The sequence below is a fragment of the Phyllobates terribilis genome, unplaced genomic scaffold (genome assembly GCF_046119375.1).
Source record: "Phyllobates terribilis strain yellow unplaced genomic scaffold, ASM4611937v1 Scaffold_8__6_contigs__length_399053987, whole genome shotgun sequence".
Lineage (NCBI taxonomy): Eukaryota > Metazoa > Chordata > Amphibia > Anura > Dendrobatidae > Phyllobates > Phyllobates terribilis.
The window spans coordinates 107,287,197-107,304,731 of record NW_027362768.1 but is presented as its reverse complement, the minus strand read 5'-3'; the positions used below and the strand labels follow the sequence as shown (position 1 = coordinate 107,304,731).

Sequence of the window (17,535 nt, the reverse complement as noted above, 5' to 3'; positions counted from 1 at the left end):
TGTGTCCTTGTGAAGGAAAAGCCTGTGGTTGTGTATGCATAGAAGTGTGCTGCTAAGAGATCTAATCTATGCTGAATTATGCTACTGAAGAGACTAATACTGTGCCTTGTGAAGAAACTACTGTATTGTTACTGGAGCCGGTTGCTCAAGAAACTTAGACTGTACTGTAATGAAGATTGTTGCTGTAAGATCCTTGAATTGCACTGGCCGTGCTTCAGATTAAATTCCACTGTTAAACTGTTGAAAAAGACTCATCAGATGTGTCTTGTCAGCAACTGAATCCATCGTGTGCCTGAGAGAAGCTGCAGCCTATGGTCTATGGTTGCCCTGAGTAACGGTTCCCTCAGGATTCCAAAGAATTCATGAAACCAGTCTCTGAACCTAGAGGCGTGCGTGTAACATTGGTGGCCTGTACGGGGAGTCCTGAGCGGGAATTAGCGTGTAGAGGGAGAAGAAAAGTGTCAGGAAAAACACAGAAGCACAGCACCTCAATTCAACGCTGCTACACCAGTTAAAGGGGACCAGCCCTTAAGAAGACTCACTAGCAGCAATGGATGTGGAAATACAAATGGACAGCATTAGTGAGCCACTTCTTCAGTTAACCTGGGAAGAATTGAGAACAGCAGCAGAACATATAAAGAGGTCAGAAGGACAGATTTCTAAAGCACACAACCGCAGGTAATTGTTAGCTTCCATTAACGCAAAAATGGATGAGCTGAGGGAGAAAGAAGCTGAAGACGTCATGGGGACGTTCCTCCAGGAGCTAACACAGTTTATAACCAGGTTAAAGTTTGAGGATGGAGGGGTGGCACCAATTACCAAAAGCGGGTTTCTCCGTCCGCAGACTGAACTACACGAATTGTAAGAACAACTCAAAGCCCTAACAATAGTCCTGCAGGAATCTACCAAAACCTCTGAACGGGTGACAGACTCCGACAGAACCTTTAACCTGCTAGGGTTAGATAAATCAGGAAGACAGTTCACTCTAAAGGCCCCGTCACACATAACGAGATCGTTAGTGCGTCACGGTTTTTGGATCGCTGGAGAGTCGTTTCGTGATCGCTGGGAAGCTGTCAAACATGCAGAACTTCCCAACGATTTCGGCCGCCCCAGCGATCTAACTAGCGATCTCGGTGGTTGTTGGGATGCTTTCACACAGCAGCTATTTCAACGATCCACACCTTGATAGGGACTGTACTGTGTCACAAAGTCGTGCATAAAATCACTTTTCCGCGCCCCCTCATCTCCGATTGGTGGACGCTACTGCGTTCTGATTGGGCGGGCTTGGTTTAACATCGCTACTGCGCCTCCGGTCAGACGGGAACACTGGTGTGTGCATTGTTCCTGTCCAGATGTATGGATGTCCATAATATTATAATATATATATATATATATATATATAAATGGCCATTTATGTGTATGCATATCTGTATGTTTGAGAGTATGTATGTGTATATATAGTTATCTGTATATGTATGTGTATATGAGTGTGTGTGTATATATATTTATGTACTTAAAAATATGTATGAGTACATGGATGAATCTGTTTACATACGAGTACACGAATGTATATGCGTGTATGTATGTATCTGTATACGCATGTGTATACATATATATATATATATATTATATATGGACTGCTTACTGCGGTGACTACTGCTACTACTGAAAGAATGAGAAACAAAGCTTTTGCATAGTAGAACACAGTTTATTAGACACATCAGTACAGAAATGTCAGTAGTGTAGAAACATGAGTAGTTGCCCACTATAGGTTCTGATGCTGCCAAGGAACAGCACCAGGACCGTTAAAATACTGGCAGTAGTTGTAGCGGCAGGTCTTCGCATCATGGGTATTTCTGCCATGTCCCACTGGTTGAAGGCCTGCAATTGCAGGATCGTTTTCACGCCATTCACCGAGCTCCACTTCCCCGTTGGCTAGGTCCACAGAGTCCACGAAGCCAGGCGGACAGTACGTAATTGCATCACGTCGACGAAGAAAGTTGTGAAGCGTGCAACAGGCCAAAACAACAGAGTCTATTGATTTAAGCTTCATGTTAATTGGCGTGTGAAAAACTCTGAAGCGGTTGGCCAGGACAGAGTGTCAGAAAACGTGCTGTGTGGGTGTGTGTGCACGAGATCCCTAAAATATCTGCCCATGCAAAAGCATATATATACAGATAGAAGCCAAGCCCTCCCTCCCTGAAGAGCAATGATAGCAGATAATTGGTAGATGTCCTATAAATGAATTAGAAATGGAAACTCATTTGAGACCCCAAACAATACCTACCTCGCTAAAGATGCCTGATTTCTTCAAAGTGGAGTCACAGCCGGAGAACGCTGGTGGGATCCAAAAAACAAGGACGCAGTAGCGACCACCAATCGGGGACAAGGGGCGCAGAAAAGTCCAATTTATGCACGCCTACGTGTCTCAGTTCTGAATCGCTAACGAGGTCGTTGATAAGGTGTCAAATACAGCGATGCACACTGCCCAGCGGGACCGCAACGACCCAGGAATGGTCCGGGAAGCTTTGTAACGATCAGCGATCTCACAGCAGGGGCCTGATCATTGCTACCTGTCAGACATAACGAGATCACAGCGAGATCGCTATTGCGTCACGAAAACCGTGGCGCATCAACGATCTCGCTAGCGATCTTGTTATGTGTGACGGGGCCTTAACACCCCAAATCACCATAAGGAAAGAATTTAAGATCCTGGGACAGATTGGAGAGTGTGAACAGAAAGAGAAACTGTCTTATATGAACTTGTTGCACTAGATCGATGCAGGCTTACAGAAAGGCTACCAGCCAGATGAGATCGTTGAGGGGGTGGTGAAAGCGATCAGCCCAGGACTGAACCTCTGTATTATGCTAGAAATGAAGAGTCAATTGACCTTGCAACAGCTGAAGAGGATTTTAAAAGGGAACTATAAAAGAATAGAGTACTTCAGAGTTGTTCCACCAACTCATTAACCGCTCACAGAAAAATAATGAATCACCCCAAAGTTTCTTGCTCAGAGCAACTGAACTGAAGGATAGACTGTTTGCATCCAGAGATGTAGAAGCGGAGGAGAGGTTTGATGCTGGACTAGTCCAGAAGAAGTTCTTGAGATCATTGGGAACAGGGTTAATCAGCAAAGACATCAAGTTGCAGCTGAAACAGTACCTAGAAGATCCTGGCATTCTGGACGAAGTCCTAATTGAAAAAAACGAATGAGGCAGCTAGTTTGGAGTCAGAGAGCGAACAAAAGTTAAAGAAAGGCTCTGCTCCTAAAAATCACCAAAATGAGTCAGTTGAAGTTGGAGATCCCCAGTGGCCAGTCCGAAGATGATCATGGAGACCCTCCAGTACCACCTCCGAGAGGGAACCTTAAAGCACCAACAAAAGAGAGGACAGCCAGGGCTGACTGGGAGGAAGTAATAGGAGAACTGCGAGCTGAGTTGATTGAGGTGAAAAAGTTGATTCGTTCCAGGTCAGAACCTGCATCCCTCAGACCCAGGAGTGGGTACCAAAACAGAAGATACCCAGCTTGTGAAGCGTGCCGTTCATCAAATCAGAGTACGGTATGTGTCCTCTGTCTAAGATGTGGTGAGTAAGGACATTATGCCAAGGAATGCCAATGGTCAAGGTTGTTTGAGTTAAAAGATAGGAGGTTGCCAGTACGGGGCGACTGATATCCGCGACACGGAAGAGGCCCCAGAAGCAAATCTCACCAAACCCCAGAACGGCTCATGTGGTAGAATGGCTGCGTCAGTACTATCCCCAAGTGTGTTCCCGTCAACAACAGCTGCAAGAGAGACAGGGGCATCAGTTACTTAAAGCCCAGTGCGGAGGTCAAACGATGTACTCCTGGGAGGAAGATTCCTCGGTCAGTAAAGATAGCCTCATCAGCCTAATCGGTGAAAGGTGCTTTATACAGTGCCAGTTAGGTGGACTACTGGTAAAAGCACTGTGGGACACAGCAGCTCAAATGAGCCTTTTAAATGAAGATGGCGCTACCTGCCATCGGTCGCTAAAAGAACACTTAGGACCAGTGGAACTCCACGGCAAAGTTGTCAACCAAACCAAAATCCCTTTCATAGGCTGGGTGGAAGTGACTTTCCAACTGAGGGCCACGAAGAACAGCAACACCACTGAGCTTTTGGTACCTTTTCTCGTGACCTGTGATCAGAACGTGGCAGAGGATCCTATCCTGGGTTATAATGTAATCAGTGAGATCATCATGAAACACAAGTAAGGGATGCTGGTGGTGGATGCAATTGCCACATCACATGCTATAACTAACGCTGTGGCGTAAATGTGAGTCAGAGTAAAGAAAGCACAGAATACAATGGACCTAAAAGAACTAAATATAGGCTGGCGCCCAACCATCATCCCTGCAAACAAAATGGTGGGGGTGAGGTGTGGAGTCCGGGTAGAAAAGTCCAGAAAAGACTGTTCATGCCAAAAGACTCCTCAGAACTTCTGGAAGGTCTAGTTCAAGGCGAGACTGTGCTCACGATTCCTACTGGTGGGTTTGCTCGAGTGACAGTACCGGTGATGAATACTACGAAACACAAAATTAGACTGGATGCAAATACTGTGTTAGGTCACAATGAAACCGTTAAAACGGTATATCCAGCCAGTGTGAGATCCGCCCAGGAGTCTACCGTGAATTCAGTCTCCCCACCAAGGAATAGGAGTTGCTCAGGGGAGGAAATTGCACGATCCACCTTGGGGTCCTGGTATCCCCCAGTAACCCTGGAACACTTGTGTGTGGTAGCAAAATAGATGCTGAGAGAAGAGTGTCATGCATTCTCCAAAGATGACTCTGATATAGGCTGTATCCCGTCGTTGCAGTTGAAAATCAATTTGAAAGACACGACCCCAGTAACCAGAAGTTACATGTCTGTGCCGAAACCATTACACCGTGAAGTGAAAGAGTATTTACAAGACCTAAATCAACAGAGGTTGGGTCCCCTAGTCGAAGTCATCTTATTCCTCTCCTATTGTTTGTGTTAGGAACAAGAACGGTACGTTGAGACTCTGCTATGAGTACCGGGAACTAAACCGAAAGTCAGTACCTGATCGGCACCCAATACCAAAGATTCAAAATATGCTGGATAGCCTATCAGGAAGTACCTGGTTCTCTGTCCTCAATCAGGGTAAAGTATACCATAAACGATTTGTTAAACAGTCCAGTAGCCATTTGACAGCATTCATCAACACCGTGGGGGTTATACGAGTGGATCCGTATACAGTTTGGGCTCAGTTCAGCTCCAGCAAAATTCCAGAGGAGCATGGAGACATGTTTAGAAGGATTGAGGGACGATATCTGCCAGCCGTACTTGGATGGCAATATTGTACAAAGCAAAACCTACCGGGAGCATGTTGAACATGTGAGGACCGTATTACAGTGGTATCAACAACATGGAGTTAAGTTGACCCCAAAGAAGTGTGAACTATTCAAAAGGCAAGTCCGATTTCTAGGGAAAATTGTGTCCGGAGAAGGATATACCATGGACCTAGCAGAAATCGCTCTGGTACTGGCCTTAAAAGACAAGGGGCCCTCTACTGTCGGGGAGTTGAAGCAGATATTAGGATTCCTCTCCTACTATCGTACTTATGTTGGGAACTTCTCCAGGATTGCCGCCCCACTATACCTCCTCTTGAGGGGGGGGGGGGCACAGTCAACGACACCCACAGAGAAAAAGAAGAAAGTGGGTAGGACCGGGCTTAAGAGAAACAACGCCGTTTCATCCCAACAGCCCATTCCCTGGACAGCAGACCACCAGGAGGTATTGGAAGAACCAGTAGACTACCTGGTAAAACCACCCATCTTGGGATATCCTGATTTCAACTTACCATTTGTTCTTCATTGTGACACTTCTCAAGTTGGACAATTGAGAGTCATCGGTTACGGTTCTAGAACGTTGACAGACGCTGAGGAGGATTACCATCTACATTCTGGAAAATTGGAGTTCCTGGCATTAAAATGGGCTATCTGTAAACGATTTAGAGATTATCTCTATTACAGCAAAGAGTTTGAGGTATACACTGACAACAATCCTTTGACCTACATCCTCACTACAGCCAAACTGAATGGAACGGGTCAGAGATGGGTCGCTGAACTAGCCGACTTCAATTTTAGCATCAAGTACAGGCCAGGAAAATGCAATGCGGATGCTGACGGATTGTCGAAAATGCCACTAGAGCCTGAGGAGTTAATGCAAGAATGCTCGGAGGAAGTCAGTCTGGAAGCAATTGAGAGCACTACCCAAGCAGTACAAGCTTATCAGGAGGAAGACACCATTGTGGTGTCCGTTGACGGTGGAAACCACGATAAAAGCGAAAGAACAAGATCAGCCCCTGTCCATTCAACAACTACCAAAAGGAAAAATCCATAGAGCACAACGGGAAGATCAGTTAATTGGTAGAATACTACTTTATGTGGACCAAAATTGGTTTCCAAGTAAACGGGAGAGAGATAATGAGTCACTAGCAGTATCTGTTTTAGCTAAAGAATGGACCAAGCTCTGCCTCAGTGAAAACAGAATCCAGTATCATAAAGGAGGACAAAACTGGCAGTTGGTACTACCCAGAGTATTCCGTAGGTTGGTCTTCAAAGAACTCCATGAAAACATGGGGCACCTGGGAATGGAATGGACAACAAACTTGATCCGTGAATGTTTCTTCCGGCTGTGCATGCAGAGAGATACGTGACCAGGGAATGTGGGTGTCTGAAAGATCAACATCCCAAAACATCAACCTGGGCACCTATGGGCAACATCCAAACTACATATCCATTTGAGATGGTCTCAATAGAGTTTCTACTCCTAGAGATGTGAGAGGGTGGTTACGAATACATATTGGTGGTGAAGGACCATTTTACTCGATTTGCTCAAGCATATGCCACCACCAATAAAGCGGGTCGAACAGCGGCAGATAAGATCTTCAATCATTTTGCTTTGAGGTTTGGGTTCCCTACGAGGTTACACCACGAACAAGGAAGAGAATTTGAGAACCAGCTCTTTGCCAAACTAGGAAAGTCCTGTAGAATTCAGAGATCCCACACAACGCCCTATCACCCAGAGGGTAATGGAGATTTGGAACGTATTAACCGGACATTATTGTCGATGTGGAGCACTTTAATAGCTGATGAGAAGAAAGACTGGAAGAGTTCTCTGTCAAAAGTGGTACATGCCTATAACTGTACAAAGAGCGATGCAACGGGTTACTTACCCTTCTTCATACTGTATGGACGATCGCCAAGACTGCCAATCAACACCATGATCGATACTCTGGTGTCAGAGACTTACAGAACGTATCCGGAGTACGTTCGGAAATGGAAGGAACGGATGGCAGAGGCATACAACATAGCGTCCAAAGTGGTTCTGCAAGGACAGAGTAAGAGTAAGGAGTACTATGATCGAAAATATTATGGAGCAAAATTGGCACCGGGAAGCCGGGTGCTAGTCAAGAACGTACGTGAGAAAGGCTGTCCAGGAAAACGTTGTTCGTACTGGGAAGACAAGGTGTATGTGTTCATAAAGAGGAAAGCCGATGACAGTCCAGTGTATGAAATCCGATTGGAAAGAGGGGACAAGAAAACTAGAATAGTCCATTGGAAGTTATTACTACCCTGTGATTATCTCCCACCACAACAAGACTTCCCAGAAGCAGACTGACAACGACCGAGATCAACTAAGGGACCACCACAAACTGAAGCTCTGGAGGTGGATAGGGACCTTGAAAGTTCCGATGGAGAAGAACACACCGTTGTATTTCTCGGACCAGCAAGGAGAGGGATGTACCATCCTCAGGAGAGTGAACTAAGTCCCGAGGCTCCAGAGTTTGTACCAAGAAGTATAGATGAAGTCCAATTCAGATCTGATGATTGTACACTGGCCCCTGAACAGACCGATCGACACTCAGGAGCAGCGGAATTACTAGACCGTGTGGAACCAGTCGATTCCGGAGAAGTACAGGAACTTACAGAGGCAGTTCCAGGAGCATCTGCGGAAGCATGGGAAATGAGTGCAGCGGAAGAAACTCCTGTGACCGAAGAACTCGTGGTACCTGAGGAACAACCCACCAGGAGGATGTCGACTCGAGAAGCGAGACACGTGATGCTGACGTATGAGACACTTGGTGAAGTCAAGTGCCAAGGAATATCGACTGGAAACAGGTATCTCTGCCTGCGGACCAGGTAAGCCCGCTGGAGTGGTATTCACCACCGAGAGGCAGTATGGAAGATGTTACCTGGTGTAAAGACTTGTTTTCATGCTTTGATTTTCTTTAAAAGACTTTGTAGAAACAAAGAACTGTTAAGGCCTAGTGAGAGTAAGCTGGTTGAAGACGTACGAAAAGCTCCAGCTGAAGAGACTCTGTATTAATTGTTTATTTCTTACAGGAAGAAAAAGGTCATGGAATAGGTTGTTATAAATGTTTATAAATGTTATGCCAATTTGTATATAAAGTTACTCAACTTTCACCACGGTCTCAAAATTGGCCAAGTTGACCAATTAAGACGAATGTCGAGGACGACATTCAAAAAGGAGGGAAGATTGTGACATGCAGAAGTAGCGCTGTTGCTTCAAAAGCATCCAGCAACTGTTAAAAATAAAACAAGCACAGGAGACAGGAACTGTTGTGCTTCAGAAGCATCCAGCAACTAGAGGGGTTAACAGAGTCACAAGAGACAGGGAGTGTTTTAGCAGAGCCCCAGGGGGGTTGTGGGGAACTGGTTATTGTAGTCTGGCTGAAGCCAAAGAGAAAGGTGGTGTGTTATCTGGATCTGACAGAAGGCAACTTAACAGGATTCAGATCAGGAGAGAAACTAAACACAGGTCAGATAAACTCCCTGAACTAACAGTGCAGAGTATTATCGGGCAGGAAGATAAAGACTGGAAGGAATTTTGTCACAAGGATCATCTCCCTCATCAAATCCTCCCCCCTCCATCTCCATGCAGGGTAAAAAATGCTATGTACTATTGTGTCCTTGTGAAGGAAAAGCCTGTGGTTGTGTATGCATAGAAGTGTGCTGCTAAGAGATCTAATCTATGCTGAATTATGCTACTGAAGAGACTGTAATACTATGCCTTGTGAAGAAACTACTGTATTGTTACTGGAGCCGGTTGCTCAAGAAACTTAGACTGTACTGTAATGAAGATTGTTGCTGTAATATCCCTGAATTGCACTGGCCATGCTTCAGACTAAATTCCACTGTTAAACTGTTGAAAAAGACTCGTCAGATATGTCTGGTCAGCAACTGAATCCATCGTGTGCCTGAGAGAAGCTGCAGCTTATGGTCTATGGTTGCCATGAGTAACGGTTCACCCAGGATTCCAAAGAATTCATGAAACCTGTCTCGCCCTATCTGAACCTTGCCGGCGCGCATGTAACATCTACTATAATAAAGTGTGGAATATAGTGGATAGACTGTTGTATAGCATGGCGGACATTAGGCATTTTAAAATTATTAATAAAGGTTATTTTTTTTTTTATTGTTAGTCCGCTACAGTCAGCGATTGTTTTTTCAAGAAAAATAACAACTATCAAAAACAACAACAACTGCAACTATAAAAGCACCAAAATGCGATGTGTGTGAAGGCAGCCGTATAAGAGGTTGTCCAGCATATATATTCTCTTAGGGTATGTGCACACGGTGCGGATTTGCTGCGGTTTTGACGCTGCAGAATTTCTGCCCCATTTCCGCACCTTTGATGCGTTATTTATTCGTGCGTTTTTCATGTCTTCATGTTGAAATTGGAGAATAGTTTTTTTAAGCAAACTATTGATCATCATGTAGCGTTTTTGTGTGTGTTTCCGATGCGTTTTTTACGCATGCAGATTTTCCTCATCTAATGCAAGTCTATGGGGAAAATCCGCATGGATTTCCGCAAGAGAAATAGACATGCTGCGGATCTGAAAAACGCACCTCATGTCAGTTTCCGCAGGTGCACAAAAATGCATAGTGGGCATGAGATTTCTAGAAATCCCATCCACTATGCTGTAACATCTGGCCGCTGCGGCTTTGACGCACCATAAAAACGCAGCAAATCCGCACCGTGTGCACATACCCTTAAAGTTCTGCAGGGAATGACTAGAAAAGTTGTACCCTACTTTAAAGCGCACCTGCTTAGTAAACCACAAACACTGTCAGGTGGGCGCCGGTTCTTGTGTAATCTTTATTTTCATTTCTGCCATAATGATATGCATTTGCTCTCATTATGTATTCATGTATGCTTATCTGTGACTTGTGACAGGTCATTGTGCTTTCAGTGACCTGCCTAGTATTTTTACATACTGACTTTGTAATTTCTATGTCACATTGAAATTTACATTCCCCAAGATGGCCGACGCTGCCGCCAGCGCATACGCAGTAGCATCTCTCGTTTGACGAGATATACTACTGCGCACGTGGGGGTGCCATTTTGCTTTTGGAAAAAAAATTTGGGTGCAGCAATATGGCGCCGGGCATGCGCAGTAGCATCCAGGGCTGTGGAATCGGAGTCGGTATAAAATGGTCCAACTCCGACTCCTAAAATATATAATAAATTGGATACAGTAGTGCAACACAGTTTGCGGGGAATATTTTTTCATAAGAATTTGGGAAAATTATGAAATGTCCTATAAATGTCTGTCCTATTCCTGATCTAAGGGTCTAGACTTATAGCTGAGATGAATCTGTGCTACAGTAAATTTATCACTTAAACATGAGCCATGATTGAGAGAGTCAGAGCTGGAGTTGGTGTCATGGAAATTGAGGAGTCGGAGGTTTGGCTTACCGACTCCACAGCCCTGGTAGCATCTCTCGGCAACCGAGAAATGCTACTGTGCAAGCGCAGGCGGTGGGGGCCATATTGCTGCAGGCAAATGTCTTTTTCCTCTAGCAAAATGGCGTCCGCAGTAGCTAAGCGTCGGGGGTGCAATGTTGCTGGATGAAAAAGAAATTTACCTGCAGCAGTATGGCCACCGCCCATGCTTGCGCAGTAGCATTTCTGGGTTGCCGAGAGATGCTACTGTGCATGCGCAGCGCCATATTGCTGCACCCAAATTATTTTTCCAAAAGTAAAATGGTGACTGCGCATGCGCAGTAGCCTCTCTCAGGAAACGAGAGAAGCTACTGCGGTTACGCTGGCGGCCATCTTGGGGAATGTAAATTTGAATGTGACACAAATTACAAAGTCAGTATGTAAAATAGTAGGCAGGTCACTGAAAGCACAGTGACCTGTAACAAGGCACAAATAGGCATACATGAATACATAATGAGAGCACCAGAGCACATGCATATCATTATGGCAGAAATGAAAATGAAGATTACACAAGAATCACTGGACGGATTTCATCAACAAAAGGTATCATTTTACCCAGTATAACGGCACCCACCTGACAGTGTATGTGGTTTACTAAGCACAATCCTGCTGACAAGTGCACTTTAAATATTAAAACTTAAAAAGGGGTTTTTACCCTTTACAAACTTTTTTTTCTAAGTTGTGGTGGCTGTGCTACAAAGAACAACCAAGTGTTACTTATCTTTCACAGGTCCAGAGCTGCATTTTCACAACTGCTCCATTGATTGTGTACAGGCTGCAGCGGTGACATCACGTCAGAAGCCCTGCAGCCAATCACTGGGCTCAGTGGTTTTGTCCTTAAAGACTAATTGATTTTTTGTGTATTGTCAATAGCCAAATTAAAAATTAATTTTAAACTTTTAACTTAGAGAAAAACTTCTTAAAAAAAAACCAAAAAAACCACAACAGTCACTTGTTTAAATTCTCATTGCTCCAATAGCCCTCACCAATCAATTATCTAAATTTGGAAAATCTTAATACAGCCATAGCAAGACAATAGGAAATAATACAGAGAGACTATTGCTAAACTTCATAATGTACCCTATTGACAGAATAATGTTAACATTTTTATAAATATAACTTTAAAGAGAAAACCTAGGCATTCTTGGCATATCAGTACACCATTGCCATCTGCTCAGTGGGTTTCGACAGCTAGGACAGCAGAGGCACTATGCCCTTGCAGTACAGCCCATTTAAAAGGGAACGTTAAAGAGGTGTTCTGCAGACTTGTAGCCTATGTGACTGCAGAATTGTGAATCCTCACATTGCACGCACTGCGTGCAGCGAGTACTCTCAGCTGCCGGAAGCATGATCACAAGTAGGTAATTTGCATACATGCGGTCACATGCCAACAAGATGAGCAAGGTCTACTCAATACAAGTGTATTGAGAGATTGGACATGTCTAGTTGGGATGTAGCTGGAAGAATGAAAATCTCATACATGGGGGTCACATGACCACCCCGCTCCCGCCACCGGCGAATCCTGAGAATGAAGGGGCTGCACCACTGTCCAGGCCGCCCAGCTGTGCAGAGAGCTGGAGCTGGGTGCACAGGAAAAAGCAGTCAAGATGACGTAGTCATCCAACAGTACTGCCGGTCCCAAGGGTCCCCTCCTTTCCAAGTCTCATTACTTTGAAAACAAAAACATAGATGGCTATGATCATAGAGCTGAACTCTGATTCATGCTGCCCGTGGTCCAGGCAGCATGAATCAGCCATAAGTTTCCCTTTAAGTGTCTGATGCCATGTGGAAACTCCAAATCAGCAGTGGTATAGTTTCAAAGGTAGCCAAGGTGGCCACTGAAAATTAGGGGGGGGGGGGTGCCCAGCAGTAGAATGTCACTAACACCTGCGGTAAGAATAAATACTTTGCACAAGACATTCAAAGCAATGGTTTACGTACTAAATGGCAATTATTAAAATAAATATTAAATGCGCAGACATTTGGCAGCTCGTGATGAAATACATCAGCTGGTGCAAGACCGATATGGTGACCTTTCTATCTTTACCCCTTGGTCAGTTATTCTTCACATTTGAGAAATACAGACTAATTGGGGCAAGTTGTCAAAAAGCAGACAATTAATGCGCCTTACATAATCTTTACAGACAAGTTGTGGTTTTAATAAGACACTAAAGTGACAAAATCTGGTATGGCCACAAGATCCAGTACTCGGGGTAACTATTGTGCATTTAGTATAGGACCTTTCACACATTTACAGCCCAAACAACTAGTAGAGTAGAAGTAAAAGTAGAAGTTTTCAGGAATATGATTGGTAAGCCCAGTGCTAGACTGCACGTAAAGCTTAAGAATGTGACATGTATTAAATATTAAATCAAAATCAGAAAGTGGGATTAAGAGTTGAATTGGGGGTCATCTGTGTATACTGTAGAGCCAATTGCTACCAGAATGGACACGAAGCGTAAAAGCTGGTATCTGGATATTGCTTTTACAGTACCAACTAATTATGCACATACAGCGTCAGAAACATTCACCTGAAAGAATAGATCAAGACATGGGAAGAATATTCAGAGATCACAGTACAACTTCCAAAAAGTAATAACACATCATACGACTGACTGTTCTTTCATACACTTAAAGCTTGTGGGCCTCAACACAAAGACCAGACCTCCAAAAATATAGGATACAATCAACCATGCCAGTACTCCCAGAGAGTCTCATGGGATCCTGTATCACATAAGTAATGCATGGAGATACAGAAGAGGACTGCAAAATGTCAGGGTCTTACTATATCTATCAGAGAAACTTTTTGATATCTCCATCGCAGGTAGCCAGGACTAGGAAGTCATCGGTTGCGATTAACCATTAGATTGCCAAGTCCCACTATGTTGGCAGTATTGCATGTCTCATAACTAGTCTTATTTAGCAAAATTTTTAACAGAAAACAGGTCTTTCTACCAATATCAAACAATGAGAAATTAGGTCCTCTTTGAGGAGTGGTTGTCCGAGTAGTGGACAACCCCTTTTAATCACCATAGTTGCCCCATGTAAAAATACTAGCAGCATATGATCATCTCCAGTGCGGGCGCTGTTCCAGCGATGTTGGCACTTGCTCATCCGGGGCTCACAGGACATTGTTATGTCATGAGAGCACTGTAGCCAATTATTGGCCATTTCACTCTTACTTCAAACAAAACTGACACCCGAAAGAAGTGAGTGTGTGCGGCTGCTGTCTGGCTTCTTCCAGATGACAATTACATTAGAAGGAAGAGAGAGGGAAGCGGCTACTGATTGGCTGCAGGGCTCATGTGGCATAATGTCATGCAAGCACAGGGAGAGCAGGCGCTGACATTGCTGGAACAGCACCCACACTTGAGGCGAATATTACGGCTATTCATTTACATGGGGGTAGTATAGTGATTGAGAAGGGGGTTGTCCGAGCAGTGGACAACTACTTTAAGAAATAAAAGCTGTCACTTGCCATTAATATGTATTTTTTTTTTAACTTGGTGTAATTTCTGAATCTTGTAATGCGTCACTTTTGTTCTTGCGCCTCTCTGTACCCCAGATATGGCCTTGTTAACTAAGCGGGCACGGTCCTCAACTCTTTGTGGGTATCTTAACCAAGATGGCTAAAGAGACTAGATTTCTTTACAGGGAAGAGGAGGACATCTCAAGTATGGAAAGGTGCAGGAACAAAAAGAAAACCATCACCAGATTCAGGAAAAAAGCGGCATTTACACCAGATAAACTTTTATTTTTATCAAGACACAAGCCCTCTTTAAACTGTTCAACAAAAAAAAAAAAAAATGGCAGCTGCACTGTGATTGGTTATACAATGTGTACTGCAAACAATGTGAGGGCTCTGGCTATGGGGTTGTAGGAGCCAGAATCAAAATTATCTAGTTTTTATTGTAATAGATATGTGAAACCCCAGGCGTTGTCTTATCACAGACAGTTCCTTCTCTAACCACTTATATGTAAGTTTTAACAACGTCCACGCAAGTTTACGCAGCTATTTTTTGGAATTAGTATAGAAATAAATGGAAAGAGCCACATGTGCAGCCATCTCTCCAGTCACCAGAGGTGGCAACTGAATGTACGGTGTCAGACTAGCTTGATCACACAAGTGTCAGCCAAGCAGAAGAAGGTGGCAATAGTCCTCAGCTCTATTATCTGCCTAACAAATAAAGTAGCACTCTGTAGTGCTATAGTATGCAAATATGAAATATATGAAATTTGAATTGCATCACTGCTCTAGAAAATAGGAATAATTGAGAATACTTAGCGCATAAATTGGCCAATTCATGTGTACCCGGCAGCCACGGTAAGGCGACTCTCCTTGCTGGGAACCCATCTAGTGTGAATCTGTAAATATTGTTCAACCTTTGACACACTCGGTGCAGGAATAATATGTCGCATGGATTTATGTATTTCTATATCAACTAAGGAATATGCTTCTCTGACCTTGTGGGGGCATCACAACCCGTGACCAGAACATCAATAACACGACAATAAAACTTTCACACTTATCCATGAACTGCCCTAATATTTAAGGCCACAACTCTTTCTCCCCTACTCATAGTTCTGCTTCACGTCACTTGTTTCATCTATTGCATTATTCTTGTGTATAAATATGTGACTCTTCAGATTTTGTGTTATTCTATGAGTGATGAAGAGGCCTGAGTAGTCTGGAAAGCTTGCAATTTGTTATCTTTTCAGTTAGCAATTAAAAGGTATCAACCACTGAGGACTCTCAAATCTTAATATTTTTCTTGCTATTCTGTATCACTTTTGCACTAAAATTATTAAAAACAGCATGAACCATTTTGTGGTCAATTTTATTACTGTCTAGTCTAAGCTTTTAACATTCAAAAGGAAGACAATTTTAGTAACTCTCCCTGAGTGTTTGCTATTTTATCACTATGTCATACAGGGGCATATTTAGAAAGCCATTACCACTGGGTATACAAGGATGGTGGTGGTTTAGGTGATCGAACTGTGGTGAAAGGGTCCATAGAGAAAAATAGGGCAAAATTGCAAAAAAGGGGAGGTGCATGACAAGTCAATGGGAAGATCACTAAAGTGAGAATTTTTCTGTCATGCACCAAATCGCCTTAGCCTTATTTTTTTCCTCAGACTGAGTAGTCCGCGGTTAAAAAAAAAAAAAAAAACCAGACATGTCCAATTTTGATATGAGGGTTGGGAGTCTGGGGAAGAAAAAAAATAAATAAATAAATCGGACTGCTTTTGGATGACATTGAGCATGGTCCAATTTTCATAGACTGACAGAATGGAGAAGGTGGAGAAACTTTTTATTTTTTTTTTCTCTCCACGTATGAGAAAAACTGATGCCACTCTGCTCTGCTCCTAAAAGTGCATTTAGACAGGCCGAAAATTAATAAATGAAAGTTTGTAAAAACAATTATTCCCGACAATCGACACGTGCAATCATGCAGTCGATCACCCTAAACTGTCGATTGTTGGGTGATCAGATCTTTTATCCTGCCTTAATAATCATGATCATTATTGGCTGTATCTCTCCCCATGTAAACGAGGGTTCTGCTGCCGATAACATAATACAAATTATTCTATCCCCATGCAGTAACGATTGTTCTGTTTGTATCAATATGCACCAGGCCTGTACACAAGTGCCAAAGACTTGTATATAAATCGATTGATGCTCAATATCGGGCATAGGTTGGCCCATCTGAATGCAAGATTATAATCTCACTTGCCAAGCATTTAACCAAGTGTCACTAAACTACACAGGTATAAGTAATAGAAGTTACATAATAATTACACCCTTACAGGAAGGCTCAGCTTTGCAGCATCTACAGGTTGTTGAAATGGCCAGGAGAAGTTGTGTTTCCATAACGCCTTCAACACCACCTTCTCCAGGTACTGGAGCTGGTTAGTGAGACGCCCGGTTTTCTTGCGATTAATGTATTCAGGTGGAGGTGGATTCACGATTGATAAGTGCAGCTGTCTGCTTGACATGGTGCAGCAAAGCAGTTTACTTCTTCGGCACACATTCCCCTAAAAAAACAAAAAAGACACCAAGAGTTAAAGTAAGGGTAAATGACAATATGCTTGTACCCCTATCGTGCCTTTTTTTTTTTAAGCAGCAAATAAATATTTAGATGCAAATCCATCAAACATTTTGACACTTAGGCTAAGTTCCCACAGTACAGATTTTCTGCTGTGTATTTGCTAGAAAAAAATTCAATGTGTTTTAAAGTGAAAATAAAGGAGAGAGGAGTGCGGTGAATCCCGGGCGATGCCGCTGACAACGGATAATCCAGACGGGAAGTATAAAACATTTCCAATTTATTGCAACGCATTTCAGAGTAGACCCTAGTCCTTTCTGAGGCATCTCGCCTTTACTTGTTCTGAGCTGTCTCCATTTGGTGTGGGTACAGCAGCCATGATTGGATTACACATCACTTTTCACGTAGTTGGTCAAGTGAGCGACCAACCCTCCAACTCACCCTCACCTGTTGCCCATGGTGTTACACAGGGATCGCCTCTTGTTTTTTTATCCCTCCAGCAAAGTGCAAGAGATTTTAAAGAACTCTCATGGACAAGCAGTGAAATATATCCACAACGTAAACTACCAGGAGCTAAAGGTTTGGGCTCCGCATCATGTCGAATTCTGCTGCAGGTATAGATGCAGGTTTCACCCTTGCCATTGTTGCAGTTGTAAAGCTTATAGTGGCAGACAATGTTGCTGGTATGAAGCCC

General features: G+C 43.5%; 1 protein-coding gene across 1 annotated transcript in view; it reads right to left on the bottom strand.

The window, feature by feature from the left end:
• BRDT (bromodomain testis associated) overlaps positions 1–17,220 on the bottom strand; it is a 75,056-nt gene extending 57,836 nt beyond the window's left edge. Inside the window, exons 1-2 of the mRNA XM_073645241.1 lie at positions 17,179–17,220; positions 16,603–16,830 (exon numbers count right to left, since the gene is read on the bottom strand). Coding sequence (XP_073501342.1) covers positions 16,603–16,830; positions 17,179–17,220 — 270 coding nt within the window. The remainder of the gene's footprint in view (positions 1–16,602; positions 16,831–17,178) is intronic.
• Between the last annotated feature and the right edge of the window lie 315 nt (positions 17,221–17,535).